The sequence below is a fragment of the Hyperolius riggenbachi genome, chromosome 1, assembly GCF_040937935.1.
Source record: "Hyperolius riggenbachi isolate aHypRig1 chromosome 1, aHypRig1.pri, whole genome shotgun sequence".
Lineage (NCBI taxonomy): Eukaryota > Metazoa > Chordata > Amphibia > Anura > Hyperoliidae > Hyperolius > Hyperolius riggenbachi.
This window is the reverse complement of record NC_090646.1, coordinates 371,162,910-371,178,848: the sequence shown is the minus strand read 5'-3', so window position 1 is coordinate 371,178,848 and position 15,939 is coordinate 371,162,910. Positions and strand designations below refer to the sequence as shown.

Here is a 15,939-nt window from a genome sequence, read left to right as displayed (position 1 = left end):
CCACCATGCTGTATGTAAGACACTTGTTTTTATACACCTTTCCTGGTTGCGTGTACACACACACACACACACGAACCATATAAGTTTATTTTAGTCTCAGCAGTCCACAAGTTCATGGTTCAAGTAATATTTGCCCATAGTCTGTCTTTAGTACACTGAGGGTTTTATTGTGCACCATCTCAGGCTGACAGCCCCCTCCCCATACCTCTGCATCAATACAGCCAGCACTTGTACATCTATTTGTTAAAGAGAACCTGTAGATATGATGCTGAGCATGTGCACTCAACTTTTTTAGTCAACTATGGTAAGGATTTTTGAGTGGAACCTGTCCTGTTAAACAACTGTATGGTTTTGGCTACTATGCAGCAACTCAGTTTCTGAATGTTGGCAATCATCTTAAAGCCTAGGCCATCCCAAAGCAGAGCAACGGATTTTTTTATTTTTTTTATCCTCCTTTGTCATGAGGTGCCATGTTGAACTTCCAATAGTCAGTATAAGAGAGTGAGAGCAACACCGCCAAATATAAAACACACCTGCACCCCATTCGCGCCCAAGACCTTGTAAGGAAAAATGTCTACCTGGGCAGAATTTTATCACACACACAAATTCCAGCATTTCATCTACCGTATTTTTCGCCATACAAGACGCTCCGTCATATAAGATGCACCTAGGTTTAGAGGGCAAAAATGGGGGGGGGGGGAAACAAAACTTGGTCTGGAGCGTCCATATATAAGGAGAGTCTTGCACATGTCCTCCCCCAAATGGTGTCCTATGTTCCTCATGTGTCCCCCTGTATGCCCCATGTCTCCTCCGTGTCCTCTGGTGTGACCTCCTTGTCCTGGACTCCGTGTCCTCCCATGTCCTGGACTCCCCCGTGTCCTCCTGTCAGCCCCCTGGTCCTCACTGTGCCTGGCTTCCCCCCCTGCCTGCGTCTCCACCCTCCTCGTGTCTCTGGCTCCCCCCCCCCCCCCCCCTCCCCGTGCAAACAGCGGCAGCAGCTTACCTCCTCCATCATGCCCGCGGTGATTGAAGACATCCGGCTTCTCCATGCGGCTTCCTCTAGTGTCAGGCTTCTAATGACCTGTCATTGAGGACGCGTCATTAGAAGCCGGCACTAGAGGAAGCCGCACGCAGAAGCCAGATGTCTTCAATCGCCACGGGCATGATGAAGGTAAGCTGCTGCTGCCGTCGCTGCTCGCACGTGGAAGGCCGAGACGCAGGCAGGTGGGAAGCCAGGCACAGCGGGGACAAAGGCAGGGAATCCCGATGGCGGCGGGTCGGCGGTTTGTATCAGCGGGCGTTCCTTGCCTTTGCAGTATAAGACAATTTTTGGGGAGAAAAAGTGCGTCTTATATGGCGGAAAATACGGTAATCCTTATGCAGTATATCCTAATGAAGGCTATTATTCTGCCTCTATTTCACACGTTGGGTCAAACTATGTATCAAACTATGGGACTGGAAGTGCTCCAGACAAAATACACCAGAAACTGAGGTCAACTATGCCTCAATTCTGGTAGGGTTATCAAACGAATTACCTCCTGTGAGGTAATTTACCTCATAAGGTAATGACATAGCAATTCTGTTAGGTTTTAGTCATGTTTTACCTCACGAGGTAAACTGTGAGGTAATTTACCAAAAATAGCCATGCTCATTAAAATTATGGAGCATGTTAGCACATAATTTACCAATCAGTTTAAGACCTGCCTTTACCTGGAGGTAGTCAGTTTGCATGCATTTTACAGTTCTTAGTGGGGTTCCCATTGCTGTTTTAGTGTCGCTCCTATAGTAGAAATAAAACTCCAAATATTTGCTGGATTTTTTTTTTTTATATAAGGGATGCCTATAAACATTTTTCATAGGTTCCCCCCCCCCCCCCTCCAAAGACTATCCTAACTTATGGGAGACAATTAAAGATTATTATTTACTGCATGATTACCGCTGAAATACCTCATGTTTTACCTCACATTTTACCTCCTGTTCGGAAATGGAGAAAAATCTTTCAGAATTAAGAGGAAAATACCTCATAAGGTATTTTACCTACCAAAAAAAAAAAAAAAAAAAAAAAGATTAACCTCACATAGCTACCAGAATTGAGGCCATTTATGTGTGATATCTCATCTACACCAAAAGCAAGAATGAGTGTGGATGCTACTCAACCGAAGGGATTGGGAAGCAAAAGTAACTTTGTTATAGCATATCTGGGGTGGAACGTTTTTCACTTTTATGCGAAGGAATAACTGCACAAAACAAGGTTGAAAGGGTTATGCAACCTCTACTGCAAAATACTGAACATTACATGGAATTTACATATCCTATGATTTACTTAAAAATTTAACAAACATGACCAAGCAAACTAGAACTGAATTCAATACATTTAAAACCAAGTCCTTGATAATTACACTTTTATGAAACTAAGGTGAGAACATCCACACATGTGTAAAAATAAAGCTATTACTTATTGCTTTATCATGATTAATCATAGCTATAATTAAGGACCAAATTGGTCCTAAACATGTCAGCTGCTTGCAATCATGGGTCAATATACTGTATATGTCCACTGTAAAGAATTTCATAATTGGGCATTGTGTGGATCTCCTCTCCATTATTGCATATTGGGGTGGCCATCCATGATCAAGCACTGCCTATCTATTGAGTGGCATAACTCCTTCCCCTTCACCTTTGTGTAACTGTTATGTATGTATACTTGGTGGTGCAAAATAAAATAAATGTACTAAAATAAAATGCTCTTGCCTTGCCCATCAGAACATAGTGCAGTCGCGGAAAAGCTAGAGAGTTTCTGTTAAAAGCAGTTATGTATACACACCTACAAGAAGTTTCCTTTACTGGGCAGCATTGTTGCATGTGACTGTAGTCATACATACTGTATGCAGATTCTCATCTTCAAGCAGCCTCATCATGCTCAGATAAATCCACAGGCAAGGATTTGCAGACATTTATGACTCAGACAGACTTTATGTTCTCCAACATTTTACATCAATTCCAATGTCTTTTCTTCACATATTGTGAGGTATATTTACAATAAAACTAAATTAGCAATGCAGAATCTCAAGCAACAAAATAAATTCACACTTCTATGGGGCTCAAAAGACAGACCAGTTCCTTGGTGTCTTCCTCCTAGAACGCACTACTGACAGTTGCTCTCAGTGTACCTGTTTGCAGGCAGCAGGAGCTGGACTGTGCAGAGACGGTACAACAGGATCAGTCAGCATTGTAATTTCTACAAAAGGTGAGCATTTCCTTCTTTCACAGGAAAGATTTAATTTCTGCCTGAAGTTCTACTTTAAAGTAAACCTGAATGGGAACAAAGTGACCCAAATGTCTACTTGAAGCCTCGGGATAATCCAGCGGCTTTCCACGTTCCTCCACCGATCTAGCGCTGAGCTCCCTGAACTTCCTCCACAAGAGTTTTGTCTAACAGTGTGTGCGGCTGTGCTCTTGTCCACGAATGAGCAAGGCCGCACTGCGCAGATCACCATGCACCTGCGTAGTAGCACAGAGAAACTGGCTCTTTTCTCACCGAGCCACTACGTGCTACTGCACAGGCACACTGCGGCCACGCTTATTCACAGATGGGAACGCAGCCGCAATCTTCCAGAAGGTCTAGCGCTACATCAGTGGTCTAGTGGAGGACATGAAAAGCCTCCGTAGGATACAGGGGCATAGCTTTTTTTTTCATTAATGTATAAACCTGCCTATTAAATGACCCCGGATGGGTGCTGGCTTCTTTATACCAACTTTGAGTAACAGTGGTTTAGGATAGGATTGTGGAATTTGCAGTGCATTATAGAACCATCAGCTCTGTAATGCCCACAGAAGAGATGCCAGTTACTATACTTTTTTTTTTAAAAGACATTTTTATAATTCCAGCCAGAGTTGTGCTGCATCTGAGATGAAAGGGTATAAAAGTTCTACACATACCTGGGACTCCCCCTCCATGCCGTTTACTCCCTCGTCATCCTCCTCGCCATTCTACCACTTTGTCCGGTAAAAGCCCCGTTAGCTTTGTCAGTTGAGGCGTACTGTGCATGTGCAGCCCGCGCGCGTGTGTGTGCCCCCACCACGCCTGTGCAGAACACTCGCAGCCACAGGAGCGCGACAGGGAAGAGTACGAGGCCGGACTGCTCCAACTGGCTGACAATCCAGGAGGCAGAGGGCGATGGCGAGGGAGTGAATGATAATGAAATATATCTCTCTATATCTTTATCTTTTTTTTTTGCAGTGTATACTGACTGAACAAGAAGAAAAAATGACTAACCACTTAATTTTTTTCGGTTTTACACAGTAGGCTAGAACATCTCTAATAAGACAAGAAAATTTAACAAAATTGTAACACAATATGCACTCAACCACCAGAAAAGATAACAAAAACGATTGAACCATACCGTACAAATGTGTGTCCAATTAACGATTTGTTTTAGCACCTCTTCACTCAAATCATGTTTGAAGGTCTCCTTGTATATTTGGGGCAACTTGGACAATGGAATACCATTACTATGCTTGCTGAATAAATCACGAAGATTGCTCTGAATCAGGGGGAGGTTAGGTTGAAAATTGCCAAGAAGAGCCGGCTTTCCAGATTGCGTTTCATTAGCTAAATCAGAGGAATACAAATGTAGGCATAATGTAAAAAAGTGTCATGTCCAGTAAAGTACTCTATTCTAATTCATATTCTCTACCATTATGAATCCCCACAAAAACAATTCAACCCTTTTTGGTTGGATGAGAATCGCAGAAAGTCCGTGATTTTTAAAAACCGGCGCAAAACGAATCTGGTGCAAATTTTTTTTTAATTTTTTTTTTTAGACAAAATGCAGTAATTTCCACGATTCTTATTCATGTGTGTTTTTTTTTTTTTTTTAAAGAAACTTCCAAAAACACTGGCACTACTCTGCAAATGGGTTTCAGGCCTTATGCTGGGGATACACGGTACGTTTCTGTACCGTGTATCGACCAGCTGATCCCGCCAGCTGATAATATTCAGCTGGTCCGATCACGCCGCTCGACCCCCGCCCGCTCGATCCCCGCCAGCGGACAATGGCAGGGTATAGAGCGGCTGATAAGGACCGCCGGGAGGGGGGGGGGGGGGGGGGGGGGACGGACACGTGGCTGGGGTCGATCCGGTGGCTAGTCGAGCCGCCGGTCGACCAGTCTATGCCCACCATTAGGGGCCTTTTCCCATTGCAAATCACGATAGCAACAGCAAATGCACTTTGTTTTTTTCCCCCAAATCTTAAGGGCCTTTTCACACTATAAAATGCAAAGCACACAGGAATAATATTGACATTTTTCTTGCACACTGGCACTGATGCAATTCAACAGATCCTTCGTATGGCGCTGAAAGGCATAATTAAAAAAACAAAACCAAAAAAAAAAAAACACCTGTGACTATTTCGGTGGTGCTATTAACAAACAAATGCATTCCAAAGATCAGATTGTAATGTATGCAGTGAAAAAGCCCTATTCAGCCCTCAGAACTTCACAGGATTCATTTTTACTTCATTTACCACTAGCTGAAAGCCTAGGTATGTGATTGTTGTTGGGTCCGACCACTTCTAACCTTGACACAGTCACTTAATGTCCAAGTCCGTGAGTTTTGGGGTCCTAGACATTAATAATGTGAGTATGGAAGCAGTAGAAATTTCCTCATTAAAATCAAGCAAACAAATCTGATTGGGTCTCCTTTTTCTGAATGTGAACCCCAGTCACCCACTCAATGACTGTACCAGGTCTCTAACATTAACTGTGCAAGAATGGCAACATAAATATTAATTTTGATTGGCTTTCCTGAATATTAATCCCAGTCACCCAATGACCAACTGTGCCAATTTTGAGAACCCTGCTTACTGTAAGAATGGCTGCAGTTTACATTTTCTCATGTGGTGGTTGTTTGAGCTTTGGAATCAATAATGTGAGACTGGTAACAGTTTATCAAAAACATCTGATTAGCCGTTTGTGGCTCTACCCCCTTTTCCGAATTTAAACCCCCAGTCACCTAATGACCGACTGTACCAGGCATGAGGCCTTTGCCATTAACAATGAAAGAATGGCGTCAATTTAAATATTCCCCTTGAAAATTAGGTTAATTTTGATAGGCTATTGTAGGCTCCACCCATTCCTGAATATTAATCCCAGTCAACCAGTGAGCGAGTGTGCCAAGTTTGAGAACCCTGCCATTAATAGTGCAAGAATGGCTGCAGTTTACATTTTCCCATGTTAAAAGGACCAGCTGAAATTTAAATCATTTTGATCAATTTTACAGTAATCAGTTCAGATTTACTTTAAAGCAAACCTATGATTTTTTTTAGACTCCTCCGATCCTCCTGAACCTCACTGCTGTTCGCTGGGACCCTCCTGTGAACAATCACGGCTGCACTGTGCAAATGCACAGAGGGAGAAAAAAAAAAAAAAAAAAAAAAAAAAAAAAGGAGGTTGTGGATGAGCGGCTCCCTGCTATTGCGTAGGTTGTGTTTTTATAGACGGGAGAACGTGCCCGCAAACCTTAGTCAAGCCATTGTGGAATAGGTTCAGAGCATCTCAACGCTGGAACGGCAAGCTTAAGGGGGATGGAGGAAGCCTCTGGACTGTTTAGGGGCATTTCTGTAAGAAATCTATTTTTTCACCCCAACTCTGCCTGCAAGTACACTTTCAGCAAGGTATTTAAACAAAGAAAATATTGTGGCCACTTACCGTTAGAATCTGTAGTGGATTGATGAAATATAATTTGGTTTACTTCTTTATGAAAGCGTGGTGGAAGTGTTACTTTTCTTTCAGGCCTGTCAGAGATAGTAATTAAAAGGCTATTTCTTGGTTAAACCATACTAATAAACTACCTAACAGTACTGCATCTGCTTCATTTGACAAGAATTAGACATTTCTGGAATTCATTCACACAACCGTGGGGGAAGAACAAAAACAGAAAGAAAACAAAAACCCCTTTTTTGAAAACTTTGCATTTTATTGATATTCTGTTGACCCATTAAAATTAGAAGATGTTTTTTGTGATTGAGTGGATTTGTGAACAGTTTGCCTTTAGCCATTTACAATGGCTAGTGACGACTAGTCACAGATTTTCCAGGGGGATTACTGCAAGCGCCAGCAATGAAAGCACTACAGCCATCTGATGTGACAAACAAAATGAAAAAAGATGATTTAAGCAAATGTGCGTGCCAAATGAGACTGTAGATAGGCCTACCTCAGCGTAAAGTGAAAGGAAACCATGTAATGAGCATTAGCAAAAATGCTACTGAATCATCATTATTATTCCCAACAGCTACAGGAACATGGAAGAATGCAGTAAATATCAGAAGCTGACAGTGTTTCTGCTCTGTGCATGCAGCCAAGTTCCTACTTTGTATTTATAACAGAAAAACATGCTGTATAAAATAAAGTTCCTCCTTTAAAAAACAAAACAAAAATGAAAGTATATATATAAAAAAAAAAAAATAAACACACACCTTACTTAAAAAAGGAGAGTCATTAAAGGGCAACAGGAACCACACAAATATTGTTCCCTGCAGGACATCAAATAAGAATGAATGTGTTTTGATACTACAGCTAATAATTTTGTCCTGGTGTAGCACTGAAAAAGTAACTCGATTAATACAAAAACAACACCGCTTAAATCAAAATGGCACATCAGGGTTATCTGATCATGACTGAGTAAACCTGTTCCATTTTTTTTGCAGAGAGTGATGTGTGCACGAGAGAATAGATGTCCTAGCCATCACTACATAAAGTAGAATATGGTGCAGGAACTTCGCTTACAATTCATTCACCTGGTAAACTTCAAAATAGATCATTTTTTTTTCAAAGGGAAAGGAAGAATCCTAATTGTGGCCACCAATAACCCAATCTTTTATGTCATCTTACCAAATCCAAGTAGAAGGGTAAACAGTGAATAGATTGAAATAATACTTTAGGCATTTCCTTATGCTGGGAAAACACGATGCAACCTCCCGTCCAATCCGACGTGAATCGGGCAAATATTTTCGACTTTCCGAACTGTTTCTGATAGAGGGATCGATTTAGTAAAGTTATCAGAAAATCAATCCCTTTACCGATCGGGAGCAGTTTGGGCATGTACACACAATACAACTTCCACAGGGTTGTCAGATGCTGTACAGGAAGCAATATTGGAGGTTCCCTTTGATGCAGCGATATACTGCAACATTTTTGTCTGGCTTCATTCAATCAACAAGGTCAGTGTTACGGTGCTAAGCCCTGCAGTACAGCTGTACTATGTGAAGAAGCGGTTACTACTTTCTCTAAGGAAAAAAAAAAAAGTCTTTACCAAATCATAATTACACATTGCAAGTATTTTAACAAGCTGCAGTACACTAGCATACCTGTAATCGCTCAGCAGCTCATGTGTTGCACTAAAAGAGCTTCCTAGTCTTCCTGGCAGGAAGTGGTGATTAGGATAGATTAGTCCAGCTGAAGAGCACGGCATCCCCAGAATTCCCAAAGATTTGTTTTCGCTTTTCCTGTGTAATGAATGGGTCATTGCAGAATACTAAATAAAAACCAGTGAAGTGGAGGCCTAAAAGTTTTACTTCCTGCTTTGTGCACTTTGAGGTTTAACGTGAACAAATGATACAGATGAGAACGCTGGAAATTCCTGTACATAAAAAGTATATCCTGTTGCCATGATGTCCCATCAGTTTTGTCAGACTTTTTCCAGTGAATAATGATTGCACATGTACACTAAAATTTACTAATAGTCTTTAAAGTAAACCCTTGGTGCTCCAAAGTTCAGTAAACTTCAAACGAATCCTCCCCCGGAGTTCATTATGTAAGCTCGCTCTGAAGTAACTGAAGTGATGGCACGCGTCCCCGCCCACTGCAGTGCATAACGGGAGATGCGGCTTATTAATGTGATGACGGGACTATGCTTTAGTAAGAAATTATTGGAGTAGAGAGGAAGCTGGGTATGCGATTTTAGAGAAGTTGGCTTTGAGCCTTGTTGAATGTAGGAGTATGTATGCTAGGATTAGTAAAGGTATGTTCAGAGTGCGGAAGCTTTAGAGAAGTCTCATAGAAAGTAATGAGACGTTATGATTGAGTAAGACATCAACAGACCTTCAGAAAATGGTATTTCTTGTGTGTCTAAGTGGGGTGGCTGTGATCGATTTTAAATGCAAAGATTTGGAGCCTGAATTCAAATTTTCAGGTGAATTGGAAACCAGTAAAGGGATCAAAGAGGAGCAACAAGTGAGACATGGCGAGGGGGATTATTATTTAGTATTTCTATAGCGCCAACATCTTCTGCAGTGCTGTACAGAGTATATAATCTCCTAAAGGATTATTAGGAACACCATACTAATATGGTGTTTGACCCCCCCCCCTCCCCTTCAGAACTGCCTTAATTCTACGTGGCATTGATTCAACAAGGTGCTGAAAGCATTCTTTAAAAATGTTGGCCCATATTGATAGGATAGCATCTTGCAGTTGATGGAGATTTGTGGGATGCACATCCAGGACACGAAGCTCCCGTTCCATCACATCCCAAAGATGCTCTATTGGGCTGAGATCTGGTGACTGTGAGGGGCATTTTAGTATAGTGAACTCATTGCCATGTTCAAGATACCAATTTGAAATGGTTCGAGGTTTGTGACATGGTGCATTATCCTGCTGGAAGTAGCCATCAGAGGATAAGTACATGGTGGGCATGAAGGGATGTACACGGTCAGAAACAATGCTCAGGTAGCCTGTGACATTTAAACGACGCCCAATTGGCACTAAGGGGCCTAAAGTGTGCCAAGAAAACACCCCCCACACCATTACACCACCGCTAGCAGCTTGCACAGCGGTAACAAGGCATGATTGATGCATGTTCTCATTCTGTTTACGCCAAATTCTGACTATCGAGACTCAGACCAGGCAACATTTTTACAGTCTTCAACTGTCCAATTTTGGTGAGCTTGTGCAAATTGTAGCCACTTTTCCCTATTTGTAGAAGAGATGAGTGGTACCCGTGGGGTCTTCTGCTGTTGTAGCCCATCCGCCTCAAGGTTGTGCGTGTTGTGGCTTCACAAATGCTTTGCTGCATACCTCGGTTGTAACAAGTGGTTATTTCAGTCAACGTTGCTCTTCTATCAGCTTGGATCAGTCGGCCCATTCTCCTCTGACCTCTAGCATCAACAAGGCATTTTCGCCCACAGGATTGCCACATACTGGAGGTTTTTTTCCTTTTCACACCTTTCTTTGTAAACCCTAGAAATGGTCGTGCGTGAAAATTCCCAGTAACTGAGCAGATTGTGAAATACTCAGACCGGCCCATCTGGCACCAACAACCATGTCACGCTCAAAATTGCTAAACCTCCCTAGCGGTATTGACAGATTATCCGTCCATACAAAACATGCTGTGAACAGTATAAATGTGCATACACATCAATACTCTCCTGCACTGTATACTAGACCCTTGCTTGACACATTTTGGCAAGTTACAGGAAAAAAAAAAAAAAAAAAGTTATAAAAATTAATTTTATCCCTTTTTGCACAGAAATCCTGGGGAAATTGAACACCAGGGAGGTTATATCACCTTATTTTCCCATTCTGACATTCAGTTTGGAGTTCAGGAGATTGCATTGAAGCAACTGCCACGTGATTGGTTGATTAGATCATTGTATTAATGAGAAACTGAACAGGTGTTCCTAATAATCCTTTAGGTGAGTGTATTGTCTTGTCAGAGGGGCTCACAATTTAATCCCTACCATAGTCATATGTCTGTATTGTGTAGTGTATGTATTGTAGTCTAGGAGCCAATTAACTCAAACATCAGTATGTTTTTGGGATGTTGGAGGAAACCAGAGGAAACCCACGTAGACACGAGGAGAACATATAAACACTGTGCTGCCCATGGATAGCTGTCCCCAGACACAAAAGGTTTATAGAGGTAGACATGTTAACGGTAGTCATATTTGGAAGGCAAGTATGAAAACTGTTGGGGTCTTTTGGAAGAGAAAAGCTCATATTTTAGAATGTTCTGATGGAAATAGACACAGAAAGAATCTGGAGGCGAAGTGTGAATTCAATACCAATTTAAAGGACAACTGAAGTGAGATGGATATGGAAGCTGCCATATTTATTTCCTTTTAAGCAATACCAGTTGCCTGGCTGCCCTGCTGCTCCTCTGCCTCTAATACTTTTAGCCATAGCCCCTGAACAAGCATGCAGCAGATCAGGTGTTTGACAATATTGTCAGATCTGACAAGATTACCTGTATGCTTGTTTCTGGTGCGATTCAGACACTACTGCAGCCAAATAGACCAACAGGGCTACCAGGGAACTGGTATTTTTTAAAGAAAATCTGTAAACTCCAAAAAATTACCCTGGGGGGTACTTACCTCGGGAGGGGGAAGCCTCAGGATCCTAATGAGGCTTCCCCAGTCGTCCTCCGTCCCTCGGGGGTCTCGCTGCAGCCCTCCGAACAGTGGCGATGTAAATATTTCCTTCCTGGCTCCTGCGCAGGCGCTGTGGCGGCTTTCGGCTCAGAAATAGGCGGAAATACCAGATCGCTGTCGGGTTTGCTCTACTGCGCAGGCGCAAGTCTCCGGCGCCTGCGCAGTAGAGCGGACCCGACAGATCGAGTATTTCCGTCTACTTCTGAGCCGAATAAATACATTTTGAATATTGATCTAACAGTCTGGTCTGTCAGGCGGCTGCTCGGAGGGCTGCAGCGAGACCCCCGTGGGACAGAGGACGGCGTGGGAAGCCTCATTAGGATCCTGAGGCTTCCCCCACCTGAGGAGAGTACCCCCCAGGGGAACTTTGAGTTTACAGTGTCTCTTTAAAAGGAAATAAAATATGGGAGCCTCCATATTCTTCTCACTACAGTTGTCCTTTAAAAGACCACAATACTGCATTGCATATGGGGTGGAGCAAATAACTGTTCCACTTAGGGCTCGTTCACACTACAAGAGCTTTTCTAAGCGCTTTGTGATTTTATAAGCTCTTGCTAAGGTTATCCTATGTGTGCGTTATCACTGGAGCGATGTGATTTTGTAAAAATCCCCCATACGATTGCATTAGCAAGAGCTTTTAACATCTCTAGCGTTTAAAAAACCTCTTGTAGTGTGAATGAGCCCTTTTGTCAATATATCTGAGACGTTTAGGAGACGGGATAATTACTCTTTTTGTGTAGGCAAGTTCCACATGTCCATGTTGAAATGGCGGACCGGAGTGTGAAATAGTTTCCAAGATAGGGGAAGACAAGTCAAGTGTTTTAACAATGTGTATATTGCCTTATAAATATCTATACCCCATGGTAGACTAAAATAAATTAGACTAACAAGCTAGTAGAAAAGTGGAGACCAATTGAAATGAATGACCAGTACCATGAAATATGGCTAGACATTGCAGTTTGCTTGCATTTAGTTTAGCACTTGCACTGAAGAACTCAAGGGCTACTATAAAAATACTTGTAGGGAGAAAATGTGTGTCCCTCTCCCCAGAAAAGCACCACCAGACTGCCCCAGATCCTACTTCTCTTCTCTTAGTAGAGATCTTCTCCTTAGCCTATTGTGACAGTGAAGATCTGCCACACAAGTTTTCCAAGATGGTTGCGACTGTTTGCATTGATGGCTTTACAGGAAAGTAGGAGGTTCCTCTATCCAGCAAAACATAATCCTCAGCACTGATAGAAATTTCCCACACTCAGAACAGAACCTGCAGCCACCCAGTGCTCAGACATCAAACAAGTGGCCGCCACCACCACCAAAAATAGACGTGGTCAGGTTTTGATTTTAAAAACAAGGGGAACACTTTAATTGCAACAAACATTTCAAAATATACAGAATACAAACCCTTGCATTGCAGGTCCATGCAAACTGGACCTGAGTGCATAAACGCATCAAACTGCACATTAAGTGCTCAGTGCCATAAGCAGCAACATTGTCAGATTGCCTGTTCTCCAACCCATGGATTCTCTATCCACTTACCTTTCTTGGTACAAGAAGTGACAGGATGGGAGGCAGCAGAGAACTGGGAGGGAGGGATAGCTGTTCAATATTCAGGGCCATTACATGGGAAAAGAGATTTGTAGATTATAGAAGAGCAGGACCTAGGGACTACTTTTTTTCTTGTAGGCCTCCATCATCTTTGCCCCTATGCTGTAGAACTGAAGGTTGATGTTGCGTGTCCCTGGCCACCACAACACGTGCCGGGAGATGAAGTCTATTAATGCGATTACATCTCCTGACGTACCTTGACTTTGGCAAAAGTGGAATTTCACTTACAGCAAACCCAAGGGTAGGTAAGTTATATACTTAGCCCACCACTACTGACTAAGACCCTCTTAAGGACTCAAACCCACTAGCAGCCTTTTCTAAATGCTAGGGATTTGAAGAAAAAAAAAAAAAACTCTTGCTAATGTAATGCTATGGGGGATTTTTATAAAATCATATCACTAAGTGGGATCACACCCATAGCATTACATTAGCAAGAGTTTTTCAAATCACAAAGCGCTCACAAAAGCGCTCCTGGTGGGTTCCAGGCCTCAGTTTGTGGGCACGCTCCCTTTGTTCACGAAAGTATCCGTATTGCGAAATAGCATGGAGCCATTCGTGGACGAGCAGCTTTGGCTTACTGCGGAGGTGCAGTATGGCTATGAGAACATATCAGACGAGCTCTTGTTGGATAGGTTTAGAGGGTCTGTGTATGGCAACAGTGGAGGCAAGGAGGACATGGAAAGCCTCGGACTATTCAGAGGTTTCCCCTCTACCTAGGTAAGGATCTAACTTTCTGTCCTGCTGCCTCGAGTTCACTTTAATGTATTCGACGTGCATGATGCATACAGAAACCTAGTGTCAGATATTAAACTGGTCTTAAAACCGGGCTTGTGAAAAGAGATCAAAGGTTATTTATAATATGAACATTTCTATTTTAGTGTTTCTACCTGTTGACAATGGGTAGCTGCCTCTGCACAGGCCCGGCAGAATAAAAATGTTCGGCAAGCTGAGGAATCAGGTCTATTTGGGGCCGGCCACTCCAAGCAATCGCCTTTCCCCTGGAAGCTGGTAGCCCAGGCCTTTTTAGACTCCTATCAGGCTGAGGTGCAAAGTCTGGCTTTCTAAGCATGGCCTTTGGTTTTCCTTAAAAAAATAAAAATAAACGTAAACTTAAGACTACAAGAAAATTGTCAAACACATTGCAGGCTATATGCAGTTGTGTACACAGTTAGGACAATGTAGTAATGCACAAGTGGAGTCACAGAGAAAAGCAGAATGGACAAGGACATGGCAGGTTGTACTAGAGACAGGGCTAAAGGGCTGGGAGGGGCAGAACCTCCCCCCAGCCATTACAGAGTGGTTGTAAATTGAGTGTGCTGCAGCAGTTACCCACCTCTTGGTGCTGTGACCTCTCTTTAGCCCTTCACAGCATCTCATCTTTATGACTCCCACCAGCAGCATCTCTCCGTGGAGATATTGAAACAGGGCTGAAGAGAGATCCCTGCGCTGAGAAGAGGTAGCAGATGTAGCATGCTCTGCTCACAACTAACTGCATATTTGCGGGGGGGGGAAGCTACCAAATACTGGGGGTACATGTGCTTCCTATACTGGGGCATGCACAATTGGGGAGGGGCCAGCCTCTGGGTAGAGAGCTCTGAGAGCAAGCCTTGAATGCCCAATCCCTAACCCCCCCCCCCCCCCCCCCCCACGAGTGCCCTTATCTCTCACAATTTGGCATCTCTGGCGCTAGAGTACCTTGTCTTGGCCCTGACTAGAGGTACCAAAATCCTAATAGGTTGATACCAAAAATCTAATCTAATGAATGAGAAGAAGGTATAATGCTGGGTACACACGTTACAGTTTTGCGCTCAATTTCCCCACCCGGTCGTTTTTTCCCTGCTCAATTCTGCACTCGATTCTCTTATCTTCGCTCAATTTTGTTATCCATTTCCATTCACTTCTATGAGAAATCGAGCGCAGAATCGATTGGAAGGAATATCGGACATGTTGGATATTATCTATCGGATCCATCTATCGAGCTGAAAATCGTAACGTGTGTACCCAGCATAATATGTACACTTCTGTCATGTAGTAAATTCAGATCAATGATAAGATAGTTATACAGCCCATCTATGAACCCCAAAGCTTAGATTACCAAAATGAGCAATGGGGATGGAATGCTTCAATCTCATCTGGCAGTTCACTTGGCCACCGGACTTCTTTTTTGAACTTCTTTGACGCGCAACAAGTTCAGCTATTTTCACTGTCTCTTTGCAGGGCACAGCATGGCAGACAACCTAAATTTGAAAAGACAAGACAAATTAACTGAAATCTAACTGCTGACATAAATAAACTGTATAAATAAATAATACTGTGCTGTTCTTGTTAAAGAACCACTATCGCAAAAAAATAAGGCAGTTAATAGTAGGGATTCTTATATTTGCAACCACAGAAAAAAAGTTTGCACAGGCCTCACTTTGCCAATATCAAAAATTATATACTTTATTGTGAAATAGAGCAATCAGTAACTGTGTAGAGCTTCCACTACATATAAAAAAACCATTAAAAACACTTTAAGAGCACCAGAGTTTCCACAGCAATACCCCCAACTCACCTCAGTTCCGCTCCATTCACACACCCATGCCATTCATTCCACAAGGACTCATGCATGTATTGTAGTAATAATCGGCCTCTAAACAATTTGCACGTGCTAATTGAAAACCCCTGTTTGCTTTGACAGACCAGGCTTTTAAAGATCCAATAGTTAAATAGTTAAAAGCCTGGTCTGTCAAAGCAAACAGGGGTTTTCAATTAGCACGTGCAAATTGTTTAGAGGCCGATTATTACTACAATACATGCATGAGTCCTTGTGGAATGAATGGCATGGGTGTGTGAATGGAGCGGAACTGAGGTGAGTTGGGGGTATTGCTGTGGAAACTCTGGTGCTCTTAAAGTGTTTTTAATGGTTTTT

General features: G+C 42.6%; 1 protein-coding gene across 1 annotated transcript in view; it reads right to left on the bottom strand.

Annotated features, from left to right (window-relative positions):
- Positions 1-15,939, bottom strand: part of TDRD7 (tudor domain containing 7) — an 84,822-nt gene that overhangs the window by 41,248 nt on the left and 27,635 nt on the right. The window contains exons 3-6 of the mRNA XM_068234318.1: positions 15,124-15,265; positions 13,916-14,111; positions 6,709-6,794; positions 4,404-4,612 (exon numbers count right to left, since the gene is read on the bottom strand). Coding sequence (XP_068090419.1) covers positions 4,404-4,612; positions 6,709-6,794; positions 13,916-14,111; positions 15,124-15,265 — 633 coding nt within the window. The remainder of the gene's footprint in view (positions 1-4,403; positions 4,613-6,708; positions 6,795-13,915; positions 14,112-15,123; positions 15,266-15,939) is intronic.